Source organism: Mirounga angustirostris, unplaced genomic scaffold (assembly GCF_029215605.1).
Source record: "Mirounga angustirostris isolate CCGP_5_RB_7025 unplaced genomic scaffold, mMirAng1.0.hap1 SCAF_3, whole genome shotgun sequence".
NCBI lineage: Eukaryota > Metazoa > Chordata > Mammalia > Carnivora > Phocidae > Mirounga > Mirounga angustirostris.
Window position 1 is genome coordinate 14,693,249 of NW_026991711.1, and position 17,361 is coordinate 14,710,609.

At 38.8% G+C, this 17,361-nt stretch overlaps 1 protein-coding gene across 3 annotated transcripts in view; it reads left to right on the forward strand.

The window, feature by feature from the left end:
* Positions 1–17,361, forward strand: part of UGGT2 (UDP-glucose glycoprotein glucosyltransferase 2) — a 178,558-nt gene that overhangs the window by 2,609 nt on the left and 158,588 nt on the right. For all 3 annotated transcript variants that reach the window (XM_045869607.1, XM_064585944.1, XM_064585946.1), the window contains exon 2: positions 14,379–14,461. In XM_045869607.1, the coding sequence (XP_045725563.1) occupies positions 14,379–14,461 (83 nt within the window). The remainder of the gene's footprint in view (positions 1–14,378; positions 14,462–17,361) is intronic.

Consider the following 17,361-nt stretch of genomic DNA (forward strand, 5'->3'; position numbering starts at 1 on the left):
GAAAGAAAGACATTTGTAAATTCTGAACCTTCTAACCCTTCAGAAAAAGCAAGTGAAAATTTAATTTGTCATGGGATCATGATGAGGCTGTTGCTGAAAGGCCGTAATCAAGAGGTTTTTCTCCCTTTCACAAGGGTTTGGGAAATGCGTGGGAGCATTTCCTTTCTAAGGAAGAGGTAGTAGAAGCAAACAGTGCAGAAAAGGTATACAGGCCTGGTCCCGACAAGCTGAGAAAGCTGTATCGTCAGATGTGGTCTACTTTCTTTCGAGGAAATCTTTGCTTGCAGGTCCCCAAATGGTGTACAGGTCCAGTCAGGGTTTGGTGATTTCTCTAGATGTGTCACGTGAATCCAAGAGCCTGTCCCTTGGAGTTTGGTGCCACAAAGATTAGCAGTTCCTGATAAGAGCCTTTCCAGCGAGATTGGATAGTCTTTCTGGAGGTGCCTTTTTCTGCAGATGAAATCTCCAGTTTGCAAGATGTGATGCTTAAGGTCATTGTCTCCCGGCAATGAAAAAGATCACTCTACCAAAGCACAGTTATTTTTCATAGAAGTAATCAGGCTATTTAGTATTGAAGTATATCTCCTTTCATCTACTGTGGGTCAAAGGAGCTGTAGGGGCCAAGTGCATTGGACCTCTGTGACCATCTCAAAGGGTGAGAGTCTGAGTGTCAAAGGGGTGGATCTGAGATTTAGAAGAACCAGTGGCAGTGCTTTTGGCGAAGGTATTTGGAGGATCTCTACAAATTTTGCCAATTGAGTCTTAATAGTGTTGTTAGTATGTTCACCTAACTCTGAGGATCGAGGATGATCTGCCCCGTGACACTGTTGTAAAACTGGGCAAACAGCACAGATGTCGAAGCACCTGGTCATTAAAACGGGTTCCCAATCACTGTGAAGTTTGAGAGGGCTCCCCAGCTGGGGGTCACTTTTTCTAACAGAATTTTTAGCCAAGTAAAAACAGCAGCCTCTCTATAAGGGAAAGCTTCAGTCCAGTGAGAAAACATACGGACCATTACTGAAACTTGTTTCTATCCATGCGATGGGAAAGTGCTGTGAAATCCATCTGCACAAACAGGTTTCCCTGGATTGTGTTTTTGACAGGTGGGGCAAGTGAGGTAGGCACTTCTTGCAACCTCACTAATATGTCCCCACCAGTACTGGTTCATGAATGTTATCTTGTGTCAGTAGACCACAATGGTTTAATGCACGTATAGTGGTAAGTAGTAGGAACTTGAAGATTTCTGGTAGCACCAGATTGGTTTTTGGTCCAAACCAGAGTTCTCTCTTTCTTATTGAACCAACCAACAATTACTAGATTTCCAATATTGTTTTTATACCCCTCTGGGGCAATTTGTTGGGTATCTCCTTTTTTTTTTTTTTTTAAAGATTTATTTGAGAGAGCAAGAGAATGCACACACACACACAGGGGAGAGGCAGAGGGGAGGGGCAGACTCCCTGCTCAGCAGGGAGCCCGATGTGGGGCTCGATACCAGGACCCCGAGATCATGACCCGAGCCGAAGGTAGACGCTTAACCGACAGCCACCCAGGCGCCCCACTTGTTGGGTATCTCCTAGGTCTTTCTGAATTATCATTTGGCAGAACATCTCTTTGGACCATGACAGAGGTTATTGGTTTCTTTGAGAGCAGTGTTTTGGGCAGAAATATCAATGAGATGGTTCCCTTTGGCCTCCAGGGAGTTGAGTGTGGAATGCTCAGGAGCCATAACAACAGCCAGGGCAGCCAGCAAAAGTGTGGTATCTAACAAATTTTGGACGTAAGAGCCATTTTTAATTTTAGCCCTACTGGAGGTAAGAAAACTTTGTTTCCGTAATCCAGAGTCATGAGCTACCCCAAAGGCATACTGCTCTCGGTATCAATGTCTGCGGTTTTGCCCTTAGCCAAAATATAAGGGTGGTTAAAAGGGAGCCCATGATGATTTCATCAGGAATGTTTCTGAGGCCAGGGTGATAACCCTGTGTCATTGGGTCTAACTGTTGACTGTAATACCCTATGGGTCCCTATGTTTTTGGGTGAGTACTCCCAAGGATATTCCCTTCTCTCATGCAAAGACACTTATGTCTTCCTGATCTTTCCAAATAATAGGGTGAGGTTTTACGTTTTTTAGTAAAACATTTAGAGATTGAGCCATGAGAGAGAAATTTGGAATCCAGTTTTGACAGTGCCAGCCAGTTCAAGAAAACCTCATAATTGGCCTTATTTTTAGGTTTTTGGAAAGTTCAGAATGCCATGAAATCTCCCTGGATCCAAATGTAGTCCTTTTTCTGAGGGCAGATGCCCTAAGTATCAAACCTGAGCTTGAGCAAAGAGTTTTTCTTTAGAGTATTTATTTCCCTTTAATGCCAAAAGTTTTAACAGGTGGTTGCTGTCTTCCTATGAAGAGGTTTGAGAAGGAGAACAGAGAAGCAAATCATCTAGGTATTGTAACCAAGTAGAGCCTGTAAAAAACTTAACATACAAATCAGCTTCTCAGGTTTGTGAAAAGAAGGACTCTGTGAAACTGGGGGGCATTACTGTCCAGGTGTCTTTCCATTCTTCCTAAGTAAAAGCAGAAAGATACTGGCTATCTTTCTTAACTGGAATACTAAAGAATGCATTGTGTAGATCAATTATAGTGAAAAATTTGCCTCCAGTGGGAATGGATGTCAGTGTATGGGTTAGGAACAGCAGGGTCCTGAGGGATAACAGTGTCATTTATTGCTCAGAGGTCCTGGACAAACCTCCATCCTTGGCCATTGGATTTCTTCGTAGGTAAAATAGGCACGTAATAGGGATAATGAGGCCTTGAGCTTTGTAATCTTCTATTATAGTGCTTGGTACTTGAAAGGCTTCTTTATTTATAGGATATTCATTAATTCTAGGGAGAAGTTTTGAGGAATCTATTTGAGTCTTGATGGGAGGCACACTGTGGATTCTGCCAATATTAGTTGGAGATCTTGTCCATAGAGGATGGACCCAATAGCGCAAATGACCAGTGTCCTCAGACTCAGCTGTAGGGCTGTCAGAGTCAGCAAACAAAAGATGTCAAAGGATCATTTAATTTACCTGGTTGCCTATTTTGATCACCACAGTCAAAATCTAGAATTATTTCCCCTTTTGGGAGAAAGGAATTCTGGTGTATTTTTCTAAGAACTCTCAGCCCAATAAATGAAGAGTGGCAGAGCAACTAAGGAGAAAGGTATGTGTATCAGAGTGCTTAGACAAAAGGGAGTAGATTCAGAGATAGGAACCTGTTGAGGTTTATTGGAGACCCCACACTTTAGTACTCCAGAGCAGGGGCTGCTCCATGGCAGTGGGGTTGAGCACCAAGTGTAGCTCTGGTGTCAATAAGAACAGAGATTCATTCCCAATCTGGAGAGTGGTTTCTCTGATCGATTAAGAGGGAAGACTGGGAAGAGCCTCTGTAGCTCCTTGTAGTCCTGTTCTTGGGAATTAGGAGGACTCTGGAAATACTGGCTAGGGGGCTGAAGGTGCCAGGAGTTCCTAACCCAGTAACAACTTTTTCCCCAATGGCCTGCCTCTTTGCAAATAGTAAAAACGAGTAGGTTTTTGGTTTTGTTCAGGGGCCTTCATCTGCTGGAGATGAAAATGAAGAATTTTAAGAATTTTATCGGTCTTTTTTTGGAGGGGGGTGACACATCTAGGATCTGAGCAAGTTAGTCTGCCAAATTGACTAAATCTGGAGTAAACATAGTTTCCCATTCAACCCTGGTCCTTTTAACTAAATGAGAACCCATTAATAAACATAGAATTAAATGCTACTTAGGTGGATTCAGCATCTAAAGGAACATCAGAATTTAAAAACAATTTGGAGTTGATTGTAATAGTCATGAATGGATTCACCAGGCTTTTGTGTGCCAGCCTAAATTTTGTTCCAATCAACAGGCTTAGGAAAAGCTACTGTACTTGCTCAGTGGAGATTTCCAGCAAGTGTTTCAGCATCTTGCCAAAAGTTAGGTGTCTGTTTTTCTAAATCCCTTTCAGGATCTTCTCATTGGAGTAATTTTATCCAGTGTTTGGCCTGACCCTCACCAACAAGCATGTGGACGAATTTATATAAATCTGAGAAACCAGGCTGCTAAGTTTGAACAACTATGCTAAATTCTTCAGCAGACCTATCGAGGTCCTCAGTCACTTTAGGAAACTCTTTGACTGTGGCTCACAATTCAGCCTCAGTCCAGGGAACATAATGAATTTGGGGTTTATTTAGATCCTCAGAAGACTTAACTTTAAGGGGAAGGTTTTAATGGGTTCAGGAAAGAAGGGAGTGGGAAGTGTGGGGGGGCAAGTAATTGCAGCTAGAGAATAAGAAGAGGGAAATGAGGGTGTAGAGGAGGTGCAGGCATTATGGAGGGGAAGGAGGATGACGGCATGGGAGGTGCAATGTGCGGGCAAGGTGGCTGCCGCGCATCCTGAGACAAGACAGCAGGAGGGAAGGAGAGACCTCAGAAGCTCTTGTGTCTTTGTAATTGTTTGCCTCAGCTAATCCAGAAATCGTATTTTGCTGAGAGGCAATTTTAGATTTCTGATAACCTTTGAAAACTTCAAAATACCAATCCAAATAGGCATCCCACACAGCTTTGACCATTTCAGAGTCATGGCTGCCCAGTTCAGCTTTGAGAAAAGTGTTAGGGGAGATCACATAATGGCCACTGCAGTTCTAAATTACTTTTGGTTAAGTTGGTGCATTTATTTAGAAATGTAGATGAGGAGGGACCATAGTTTTTAAACACAAAACAACCGGGATCCCAAAAGCAGGAGTAGGGTGGGGAGCTCAAAGCATTTTGATGTTTGGGATCCCATTTTGTAGAAGCTTTTTTTCTAAAGGAGAAAAAAAAAAAAAAGTCCTAAACAGCACAGTTTCAACAGGAAAAGCCTGTTCCAGAAGGAATCAAATTAAAGGCCAACATAGTTCCAGTAGGAATAGTCCAGTTTCAACAAGGAGTCAGATCAAAGACTTGCACAGTTCCGATGAACAGTCTGGTTCTGAAAAGGAGTTGGACCAACCAAAGGCTAGCATAGTTCTAACAGGAACAGTTTGGTTCCAAAAAGGAATTGGACTAAAGACTAGTGTAGTTCCAACAGGAGCAGTCTAATCCCAAAAAGGAATTGGACCAAAAGCCAACATAAGGTACAGTTCCAACAGAAACAGTTCGGTTCTGAAAAGGAGTTGGATCAAAGGCTAAAAGAGTACTCTCAGAAAGAACAAGGCCTTAAAATCCCAAATAAAAGCTTGGAGAGCTCAAACACAAAGAGAGCATGGCTAGCAGTCCAGGAGAAAACTTACCCTCAAACTCCAAAGTGGGCAAGAAAACTGTGAACCCTGTTGGCTCTGTGGGTATGGGCATTATTTGGCTCACCAGCCTCGGATCGTTGGGGGTCATCTCTGGATCCTACTTCTGATCACCAAGTAATGTTAATCTTAAAACAGTTATTTTACCAACAAAAATGGTTTTCCTCAGGAATAAAAGAATTGCAATTAGGGACAAACAAGCTATGGCAAAACCTATGGCAAGTCTAACAAAGGAGAGGGATGTTATTTTATAGAAAGAGGAAATTGGAAGGGGCTGTTTTGAAGCAAAGTCTGTTGGAGAAAAGCAGGAGTTCAGGGTGATGATGGTTTCTCATTGTAGGAGATGCAAGGTACCTTTTTCCCTGTTGGGCCCTGTAATTGATGATTCTTTCCTATTGAAGATTATTAGAGGTCTGTAATTGACAATTTTTTCTGTAATTGACTTTGAGTGGTACAACTCCCCCTTCTAGTTTCTTCTAGTATCCCCCCTCCATGTTAGTGAGGTTTCCCTTTATTAATTTTCACATACTTTTTGACCACCTCCACCCATTTCTCCCATCCAATGCCTGCCTCTCTGCAACCATCAGTTTGTTCTCTGTAAATGAGCTCTTTTTTTTTTTTTTTAAGATTCCACATATGGATGAGATCATAATGGTTTCCTTTTTTATGGCTGAATAATATTCTGTTGTATGCATGTGCCATGTTTTCTTTATTCATCCATTGATGAACTCTTAGATTGTTTCCATATCTTGGCTATTGTAAACAACGCTGCAATGAACATGGGGTGTATATATCTTTTCCAGTTGATGTTTTCATTTTTTTTTTTTTTCTGAGTATATACCCGGAAGTGGAATTGCTTGATTATATGGTAGTTCTTTTTAAAAAATTTTTAGGAGCATCCATATGGTTTTCCATAGTGGCTGCACCAATTTACATTCCCGCCAACAGTGACAAGGGTTCTCTTTCCTCCAAACCTTCATCAATACTTGCTGTCTCTTTTTGACAGTAGGTATTCTAACAGGTATGACGTGGTATCTCATGGTTTTGATTTGCATTTCCTTGATGATTAGTGATGTTGAGCACCTTTCTTGTACCTGTTGGCCATCTGTATGTCTTTTGAAAAATGTCTATTTAGAGCTTTTTACCATTTTTTTAAATGGAGTGGGGGTTTTTTTTGCTATTGAGTTGTGTGAGTTCTTTATGTATTACCACTGTTAACCTTATCAGATGTATGATTTACAAATATTTTCTCCTATTTGGTAAGTTGCCATTTAATTTTGTTGATGATTTCCTTTGCTGTGCAGAGGCATTTTTTTTTTTAAAGATTGTATTTGTGAGAGAGAGAGAGAGAGAGTGCGCATGAACAAGGGGAGGGGGAGAGGGAGAAGCCGACTCCCCACTGAGCAAGGAGTCCGATGCAGGGCTCCATTCCAGGACACTGGATCATGACCTGAGCTAAAGTCAGATGCTCAACCGACAACCGACTGAGCCACCCAGTCACCCCGTGCAGAGACATTTTATAGTGTCACTTGTTTATTTTTGCTTTTGTTGCTTTTGCTTTTGGTGTCAAATCCAAAAAATCATTGCCAAAACCAATGTCAAGAAGCTTATTGCCTATGTTTTCTTCAAGGAGTTTGGTTGTTTCAGGTCTTATGTTCAAGTCTTAATTTATTTCAAGTTAATTTTTGTGTATGGTGTAAGATTAGGGTGAAGTTTCTTTTGCATGTGGCTGTCCAGTTTTCCCAACACCATTTTTGAAGAGACTGTCCTTTCTCCATTGTATATTCTTGGCTCCTCTCTTATAAATTAATTGACCATATATACATGAATTTATTTCTGGGCTCTCTATTCTGCACCATTGATCTATGTGTCTTTTTTTTATGCCAGTCCCATACTGTTTTGATTATTATAGCTTTGTGATATAGTTTGAAATCAGGAAGCCTATTGCCTCTAGCTTTGTTGTTCTTTCTCAAGATTGCTTTGGGTATCCAGGGTCATTTGTGGATTGTTCTATTTTTGTGAAAAATGGCATTGGAATTTTGATAGGGATTGCCCTGAACCCGTAGATTGCTTTGGGTAGTATGGATGCTTTAACAATACTAATTCTTTTAATCCGTGAATATAGAATATCTTTCCATTTATTTGTGTCTTTAATTTCTTTTATCAGTGTCTTATAGTTTTCAATGTATAGACTTTTACCTCCTTGATTAAATTTATTCCTAGGTATTTTATTCTTTTTGATCCAACTGTAAATGGGATTGTTTTTAAATTTCTCTTTCTGATAGTTTGGTATCAGAAATATAATATATTTTCATATGTTGGTTTTGTATCCTGCCACTTAATATTCTCATAGATTTTTGGTAGAGTTTTCTGTATATAACATCATGTCATCTTCAAACAGTGACAATTTTACTTTTTCCTTTGTGATTTGAATGTTTTTTTCTTTTTCTTTCCTAATTGCTCTTGTTAGAATTTCAAGTATGTTGAATAAAAGTGGTGAGAGTGGTGAGAGTGAGCACCCTTGTCTTGTTCCTGATGGTAGAGGAAAAATTTTGAACTTTTCACTGTTGAGTATGATGTTAGCTCTGGGCTTATCATATGTGGCCTTTATTTTGCTAAGGTTTGTTCCCTCTGTGCCCAGTTTGTTGAGAGTTTTTATTATAAATGGACATTGACTTTTGTTTAATGATTTTTCTGTATCTATTGAGGTAATCATGATTTTTACTTTTCACTTTGTTAATGTGGTATATCATGTAGACTGATTTGTGGACGTTGAGCCATCCTTGCATCTCTGGAATAGATCCCACTTGATCATGGGTGTGTGATACTTTAAATGTATTGTTGAATTCAGTTTGCTAATATTTTGTTGAGGATTTTTGCATCTATGGTCATCAGGGACATTGGCCTGTAATTTCTGTGTGTGTGTGTGTGTGTGTGTCCTAGTATTGGTATCAGGGTAATGCTGGCTTTGTAAAATGAGTTTGGAAGCATTTCCTCCTCTTTAAGTTTTGGAAGAATTTGAGAAGGACAGGTATTACATCTTTGAATGTTTGGTAGAATTCACCAATGAAGGCATCTGGTCCTGGACTTTTGTTTTTGGGAAGTTTTTTTTTTTTAAAGATTTTTTTTATTTATTTGAGACAGAGAGAATGAGAGACAGAGAGCATGAGAGGGAGGAGGGTCAGAGGGAGAAGCAGACTCCCTGCCGAGCAGGGAGCCCGATGCGGGACTCGATCCCGGGACTCCAGGATCATGACCTGAGCCGAAGGCAGTCGCTTAACCAACTGAGCCACCCAGGCGCCCGGGAAGTTTTTTGATTACTGACTCAATCTCCTTCATTGTAATTGGTTCAGATTTTCTATTTCTTTGTGAGTCAGTCTTGGTAGGAGTTATTTTCTTTGAGGTTGTCTGATTTATTGGTACATAATTCATAGTATATTATAATCCATTGTATTTTATGATATCAGGTGTAATAAAATAGTCTTATTGAATAAAGTATTGTAGGCTAACATGTGTCCTCTTCCTCTGTCTCTTCCCCTATTTCTCCCAGAGTTTGCATGGATCTGATCCCATACTCCATTCCAAATCAGTCTAACTTTTCCCAGTCTTAGATTTGTAGTTGCAGTGTCCTGATTTTTATTTCCCTTGAGTCTTAGAACTGGAACTTTTGTAGGTTGCTCCTTAAGGTCCTTCACAATCTAGCCCCCGTGTGATGTACCAACCTAATCACTTGTAGTGGGAGAATGGCAGCTCCCAAAAAGATGTCTCCATTCTAACTGCTGGAACCCATGAATGTTACCTTATTTGGAAAAAGGATTTTTACAGATGTAATTAAGGATCTTGATCTGGATGGGTGCTAAATCCAATGTCCTTATAAGAGACAGAAGAGAAAAAGGCCATGTGAACAGAGGCAGAGATTGGATTGATGTAGCCATAAGCCAAGGAACACTTGTATCCTCCAGAAGCTTGAAGAGGCAAGGAAAGGTTCTCCCCTAGAGCCTTTGGAGGGTGTGTAGCCACACCACTACCTTGATTTTGGACTTTTGGCCTCCAGAACTGTGAAACAATAAGTTTCTGTTGCTTTAGGTTACCAAGTTTTTGGCAGTTTATTACAGCAGCCCTAGGAAACCAGTACAGACTTGATAACTTAATGTGGAGTGCTGCTGTAACAAATAGCTAAAAATATGGAAGTAGCTGGTAAGTCAAGCAAAAGCTGGAAGAGTTTTGAGAAATATGGTAAAAAGCCTAGTTTGCCTTAAGGAGGCTGTTGGCGGAAATAGGGACATTAAAGGTGATTTTGCTAAGGACTTAGAGGAAAGCAGGGAGTGTGATCGGGATGAAGCTTCTGTCATAGGAAATACTTATGTCCTCATGAGTAGAATGTTGGTAGAAGTAAGAACATTAAAGGCACTGCTAGTAAGAGTTCAGAAGGAAATGAAGGACCTGTTATCAGAAACAAAGATGATCCTTGTTTTATAGTGGCAGAAAGCTGGCTGAATTGGATTCTATAGTTGTGTGGAAAACAGAACTTGTAAGTGATGAACTTGGATAGCTAACTAAGGAGATTTCCTACAAAGCATTAAAAGTGTCTCCTGGTTTCTCCTTGTTTATAGTAAAATGCAAGAGGAAAGAGAAACTGAAGAAGGAGCTGTTAAGGAAAAAGGAAGGCAGGACTTTATAACTTGGGAGCTTCTCCACCTGTCCAGATTGCAAAGAGTGTTGAAATGAGGAAACTCAGTGTTGGGAATGCATGCTCTGGAAAGAAGACCACATAAAGGGCTGGACAGTCTTTTTCTAATTAGGTTTGGCATCTGACTCATGGCAACCATCTCAGCAGAAGCCAGGAATAGAGGTGGGCTTATGCAGGAAGGATCTGTGGAGGGTTTTTCTGTAATGGCATGACCCTGGTGAGACCTACAAGAGACTTACAAGGATTTTTATTACGTTGTATCAGCAGAAACATTGCCAGCTCATACAAAAGAGACAGAGACAGGATGAAATGAGACAGGGCTGTCAGACTTTCAAAATTCCATAGGCAGGAAATTGGCTGATACACTACTTGGCGGCAAACATGTGCTACCGTTCAAGAGACTGAGGGCAGAGCCATGGCAGGTGGCACAGCGAGTAGAGCAATAAACCACTGAGGATTATGAAACCCTTCAGGGCTTGAAACCTCATAGAATTTGTCCTGCTGTGTTTCGAACTCGTATGGGACTGGTAACTGCTTTATTCTTTCTAATTTTTCCCTTTTGGAATCGGAATGTCTATCTTTGGAATTTGGATGGCCTATCTCAACACTGCATTTTGGAAGCAGACAACTTGTTTTCTAGTTCACAGGTCCACATATGGAGAAGAATTTTGCCCCAGGATGGAGCATGCCCAGTGTCTTACTTATACCTGGTTTAAATGATTTACATGATGAGATGTGAGACTTCTGGTGATATTTCCATGCGCTTTTGGCTTAGAGATGATGCTCTAATGGGTTGAGATTACATTGGGGCTTGTTGAGATAGGGCATATGCGTTTTGTATGTGAGACAGATGTGGATTCTGGGGAGCCCAGGGTGGACTATAGTGGCTTGAATGGTGGCCCGCCCAAAAAAGATAAATCAAGATCCTGACTTTTGGAACTTGTTGTGTTAACCCTGACACCAGGAATTTAGACTTTTGGCCTCTAGAACTGTGAGAATAAATTTCTCTTGTTTTAAGCCACTACGTTTGTAGTAATTTGATATAGTAGCCCTAGGAAGGCAATGTAGTACTCTACTACAGTCTTTTCTTCACTGCCACCTTATTTATGGACCTACCATATTACTTTCTCTTTGGCTGATCCTATCCCCTGATAAAACTAATGTCTTTCTCGTATGTTCTCATAGCATTTGGTCAATACTTCTGTAATAATTCTTATTGCAAGGTATGTATGCTAACCTCTGCTGCAAAAATGTGAGCTTCAAGGGATAAGATTATTTCTTATTTACATTTATTTTGCCAAGGCACAGTGTACAGTGTAGGTGCTCAGTAAGTATTAGTAATAAGTGTTCGCTTGGTAGAAGCAATAAGAGTATTTCTTTTAAAGATTTATTTATTTGAGAGAGAGAGCATGAGTGGGAGGGGCAGAGGAGAGGGAGAGAGACTCTCAGGCAGACTCCCCGCTGAGCACAGAGCCTGATGACGGGCTCGATCTCACAACCCTGAGATTATGACCTGAGCCAAAATCAAGTCAGACGCCCAACTGCCTGAGCCACCCCGGGGCCCCAAGAGTATTTCTTAGTTATACTTATTTTCCCAAGGCTCAGTACGAAAGAAGTAGGTGCCCAATAATGTTGATTCACCGGATTTATATTTTATATATATATATATATTTTATATATATTATATAATATAATTTATATTAGGTAGTGTCTTCTCCAGACCACCATCAGAATTACCTCTACAATATACTTGACCTGTGGAAACTGGTGTCCTTATGGCATTATCCAGACGGGATGCTTAGTGTTCCCTCATGCACTTACCTGTGAACAAATATAAATTGTCAGCAAGTCCTTTGTTATATAAAGTCTTTCCCACTACAGCTTTTATCTAGTGGTGCATGGCCCTATGATGGGCACTGTGTAGGGAGCAAAGATGAATGAGGTATGTCCCCTACCTAAAGAAATTTATAATTTAGGACTATTTGCTAGGGATAATTATAGACTGATGAGGCTAAATTTTTATAACATGTAACTTCTACATCAAAACTGCATTTTATTCCCCTGGTGTTACTCTTGATGAAAATATTTTTTGGAATTTCACTTATAACTACTTTCATGCTCTTTCATACATATGTTAAACCTATCTTCTTTGCAGATCACTTTTTTCCTCTGTGGTAGAACTTTTTTGGGAAACACTGTTATTTGGAGCTAAATATTGTTTAAAACAAGTGAACAAATTGGAAATGCTAGTTTTTTGTGTCTTTTTAAACTTTAGGTGAGGAACTGATTTCGATGATCTCTCAAGGATATTTATTTCCTCTTTTAAAATTAATGAGTTACTGGCAAATTGCCCCTGAAAGTAAATTCCACAAGAGTTCCAAAAGTGCTGAGAGTGGTGGTATATTGAGGGAATAAGTGTGAAAATACATTCTCAAGGTGAACACTTGGAAGGATCATACTTAAATGTGTAAATTCTGGCATACGAAAGTTTTGCCTGTGGTTGCACAGTATGTGAGTGTGTCTGTAGTTGTAGTCAAGTCGGTTAGGTATGAAGTGTTGCTCCCTGCTTTGCTTAAGATTTTGTACCATCCTTGACCTTTTCAGGTCACATCCTGTTTATCCCATTGTTTCTTCTGCTTTTAGCTTCTCTCTCTCTCTCTTTTTTTTTTTAAATGCCATTGAGTTGGACACCATTAATAGCAAGAGTTGTTTATGCATTGCTTTCAATTCCTGTGCTTATCATATTTATGTGGATAAACCAGTTTTTCTCCCCTCCTTTTGCCTTTTAGTGACCAGACTCACAAGAATTACTTTACATGTGTCGTGGATGTCCTCATACCTTCCATTTTTATTAAGCATTAGTTTAAATTCACCGAGACTAGAGAGAAAGATAAGATGGATGATAAATCTGTATCATCTGTTTGATGGCTGTTCCCTTTCTAGTTTAAATAGTTGGATCTTGGGGTGCCTGGGTGGCTCACTCATTACGCATCTGCCTTCGGCTCAGGTCATTGTTCCAGGGTCCTGGGATGGAGCCCCGCATCGGCTCCCTGCTCCATGGGAAGCCTGCTTCTCCCTCTCCCACTCCCCCTGCTTGTGTTCCTGCTCTCGCTCTCTCTATCAAATAAATAAATAAAATCTTTAAAAAAAAATAGTTGGATCTACTTGCCTTTGGGTGTCTTGCACTTTGTTTTGTATAGGACTGAATAACCTCTCAATTATTTCCAAAGGTTTAATTTTTTATTTATTTTTGTCCCCATTATCTCCTAAGGTTTTAAATGGCTTTGGTCATTTTTTCTGACCTACACTCTGGAAAAATCAAAGTGGGCTTGAAGGCCAAAGACCTAATTCGATACACCAACTTCCTATTAATTTTTTCATTAAGGTATTTTCTGTTTCAAATAATAAAAAGATTGTCTATACAAATAAGTAGCTAAATAAAAATAATAGATATTATTTTTTGAGAGTGCGTGGGAGAGAGTGGGGGCGGAGGGGCAGAGGGAGAGAGAATCCCAAGTAGGCTCCACCACACCCAGCACAGAGCCCAGTGCCGGGCTTGATCCCAGGACCCTGAGATCATGACTTGAGCCAAAATCAAGAGTTGGACACCCAAACAACTGAGCCACCCAGGCGCCCCAGTAACATTTTAAAAAAATGTTTATAAAACCAGTTTTTGGTTGTGAAACATAGGCAGTCTATTTTTTTCTTTACCTTTATATAACACTCCATTACTGTTAAATTATACTTCTCAGTAATTTGCAATGACCCTGATGGAGCTAGAGAGTACAATGCTAAGTGAAATAAGTCAAAGAAAGACAAAAACCATATGATTTCACTCATGTAGAATTTAGGAAACAAATGAGCAAAGGGAAAAAGACACAAACCAAGAAACAGACTCTTAACTGTAGAGAACAAACTGGTGGTTACCAGAGAGAAGATGGGATGGGTGAACTAGGTAATGGGGATTAAGGAGTACACTTGTGATGAGCACTGGGTGATGTATGGAATTGTTGAATCACTACATTGTACACCTGAAACTAATATAACACTGTATGTTAACTAAACGGTTATATAGTATAGAAACAAAATAAATTATCCATTTCTTAGTTATAGCTAATAATGAGGAAAAGCCAGAAGTAATTTCTCGTGCAATCTTTTCTAGTCACAAGTATATGCTTGTAAGTTGGGAATGATATCTCATGTAAGAATCATTAATTTGTTCTCTTTCTGCATTATAGTAAATGGAAATCAGTCACTTTAATTTTTGGAGGTTTTTATTTTAACCCTAAGGTATAATTTGGTTTTAAGGTATAGTTTCTCATTTCATTTCATTTTTCATTTCTGTCTATTAACTGATTACTTTTATTTTAATAGTGAATTTATGGCAGAAGAAAGTAATGAAAAATTTTGGCAGTTTTTGGAAACTGTACAAGAATTAGCAATTTATAAACGAACAGGTAGGTGATGTGAATACTGTAACTTAAAAAATTTGTATTTGTGTGCATACATTAGATATGTTTATTGTTTTTAATGTTAAGGGTAAGTGTAAATGCTTAATTGGGTTAGTAAATCTGAATATTTGAAAAGATGTTTTAATGAAAATTATTCTAAGCATCCATTTCCAAAAAAATAAAGGTTTAATACTTTATTATAAGAACTCTCACATAATTATCAGTGTTTGCAGATTGCATTATATCAAAGAGAACTAGAAATTGTTGAATTATGGCTTTCTTTTTACCTAGATTTATTTGAAATAGTATTAGTTTTGCATCTAGTAGTGTTGTTTTTTGTTTTTTTGGGTTTTTTTGCCAAAATTCTTTTAAAGAGATTTTTTTAATACTTGCCCTTAACAATCAGGTAAACTATGTGTTTTCATTTCACTATCTAGAAGATGCAGTTAGTCATTCCTCCTTTTTAGATATATATGAATACATATTACATACCTGTATATATGCATATATCTTTAGAATGAACAAGTGTTTGTTAATATGTTTCTGAGAGAAGCTCAGTAGATTAAAGATACTGAAATGGGGTTTTAGCAGCAGAGGCTAAAAGGTTAATTACTAATTATAAAGAAAGGTTATTTTTCTGTCTCTACAGAGAACAGAATAAATATTAACATGGAATCCCTCAAGGGGGATTTCTTTAGCCTTGTAGACATGGGGAGAACTTCTTAACTATGGAGATTAAATAGTTTAGAGACAACTTACTGTGGTGATTAGTTTAATTTTGTTCTTGAATGTAAATGTTACCGAAACAACAGTTTTGATTATTTTAAGTGTTCATTTACTGGACTCCATTTGGCTCAGGTGGCCTTGAAGTTCAGCAGTTTTAGGATTTCATGAGATAGGTTAAAAAAAATAGAGCAGACATGCCTTTCATGATATTTTAAACTGAAATGTTTTCAAAACCAAGTAATTTGCTCTTTTAAAAAAACTTTTACTGAAAAGCTTCATTATTTAATTATCATTATTTGAGTCCTACTGTGCACTGCTGTAGTTACTGGGAATACAAAGGTGAATAAATGTGATCAGTACTCCCCGGGTCCCACAATACTGTGAAGGGGACAGCGGAAGAGCCCGCTCTGCTCTGAGGTGGTAAGAGAGCTTCATAGAGCTTCATGGGCCGCGCTGACAAGGAAGTGCATGAAAAAGGGCACCTGGTCAGTACTTCAGAGAGAGCAGGATGGACTTTCTAGTGGTGAGTGTTGAAGTTCAGTGTGGATGATAGCCGCGGGAGCCAGGTATAGGGAAGGGAGACGAGCAGAGGAATTTGGACCACTTACAGGTCGACTGGCAAATTGATGGGAAACTGTTGTTGGTTGGCTTTGTATTTGTCCTGATAATTTTAGTTTTGGTATTTGTGGTAAAAAAGGCTAGGTTAATATGTAAGGTTCTCACAGTTAAAAAATCCAACTTTTGTGGCCCTCACCTAAAATCCTAAGTGTAGCTTTCCCAAATCTTTAGTTCTTGGTAGATACTTTATAGTCTTATTCAGTGCTATTCTCAAAAATTACTCTTACAGATTTTGAACTCTTTAGTTGCTTAGATGTGTCCATGTATTTTCCCTAAATGAAATGACATGTCTGGACAATCTGATGGCAGATGATTATTAACAAGCTGGAATATAAGCTTAGGAATACCTAAGCTCTACTTCAAGCATATAAAATAGGAGGTGTGTATTTCAGGGTTGAACCTAAAAGAAATTCTATTAAATAAGAATTACTAATACTGAAAATAGAATTCCATTAAAATTATTTATAATGGCAAGGGTCAAATGCATATGCTACATCATCACTGATACTGTTAGGTGTAGGAGAGGATGCTGTATATGAGCAGTTAAATATGTCGACTGTCAGACTTACTGAATTTACTTCAAGATATTATTATCCTAGAGGAAACATTTTAAATCCTCAGTTACGTGTAATTTTTTAGGTTGTTGAATCTCCATAAAACCCTGTAAATACTCTTTAATGAAGAATAATTCCAGTGATTTACTTGCCTAAAAAAGTTGTAAATATTGAAGATTTAACTTTTTGAATTCAGGTGCTAGTTTCATGCCATTTAGTGAGAACACTTTATATTATGTGTCAGCAAATTAAGACCTTTTAAAAATTGAATTGCCTGACTTTTCAACCATTTTATATGGTTCTGCTATGGAGTTGTGTATTTATTGATGCTTCAAGATTAAGTGGCATTGTGTTAGCTAACCTATGAGTTTTGTGTGGTGAGTTAGAAATGTCAACCAAGGTTTACCTAATTCCAGAGTCCCTATTTATTTTTACTTCCCCATGTGCTCCACATAGAAGAAATTCATTCTCAAAATCCTTGGAAGATTTTAATGGTTTTTACACAAGTAAAGTTGCTTATATATTTTAATGGAAAGATTTTTGGAAAATGTTATGACATTTCTAACTCAGTTACTTATAACTGAGAACCGGGTTTGGATAGAAGGATGATTGCAGATTGGATGTGTCACATTTGAAATGCTTGTTGAATATCCAAGTGAAGATATTCTGTAAGCTGATATTTGTGTGGGAGATTTAGGTGGTAAAAATCGAGGCTAAGGGGTAGGATTTGGGAGTTATCAGCACTAAGAGGGTAATTTAAGCTATAGGGAAGAGGTATAGAATGAGAAGAAAACAGATCCCAATGGCAGAACGCTGAAGAACATCGATGTTTAAGAACTAACCAGAGGAAGAACACACAATAGAGACTTAGGAGTACCCATAGAGGCAGGAGAAAACCTACAGTGTGATGTCATGAAAGCCAGGGACTATTGAGTGGTAAGTGGTGGATGTTATCAAATACTATAGACAGATCAAATAATGTGAATATTAAGGTTTTAACAACAGAAA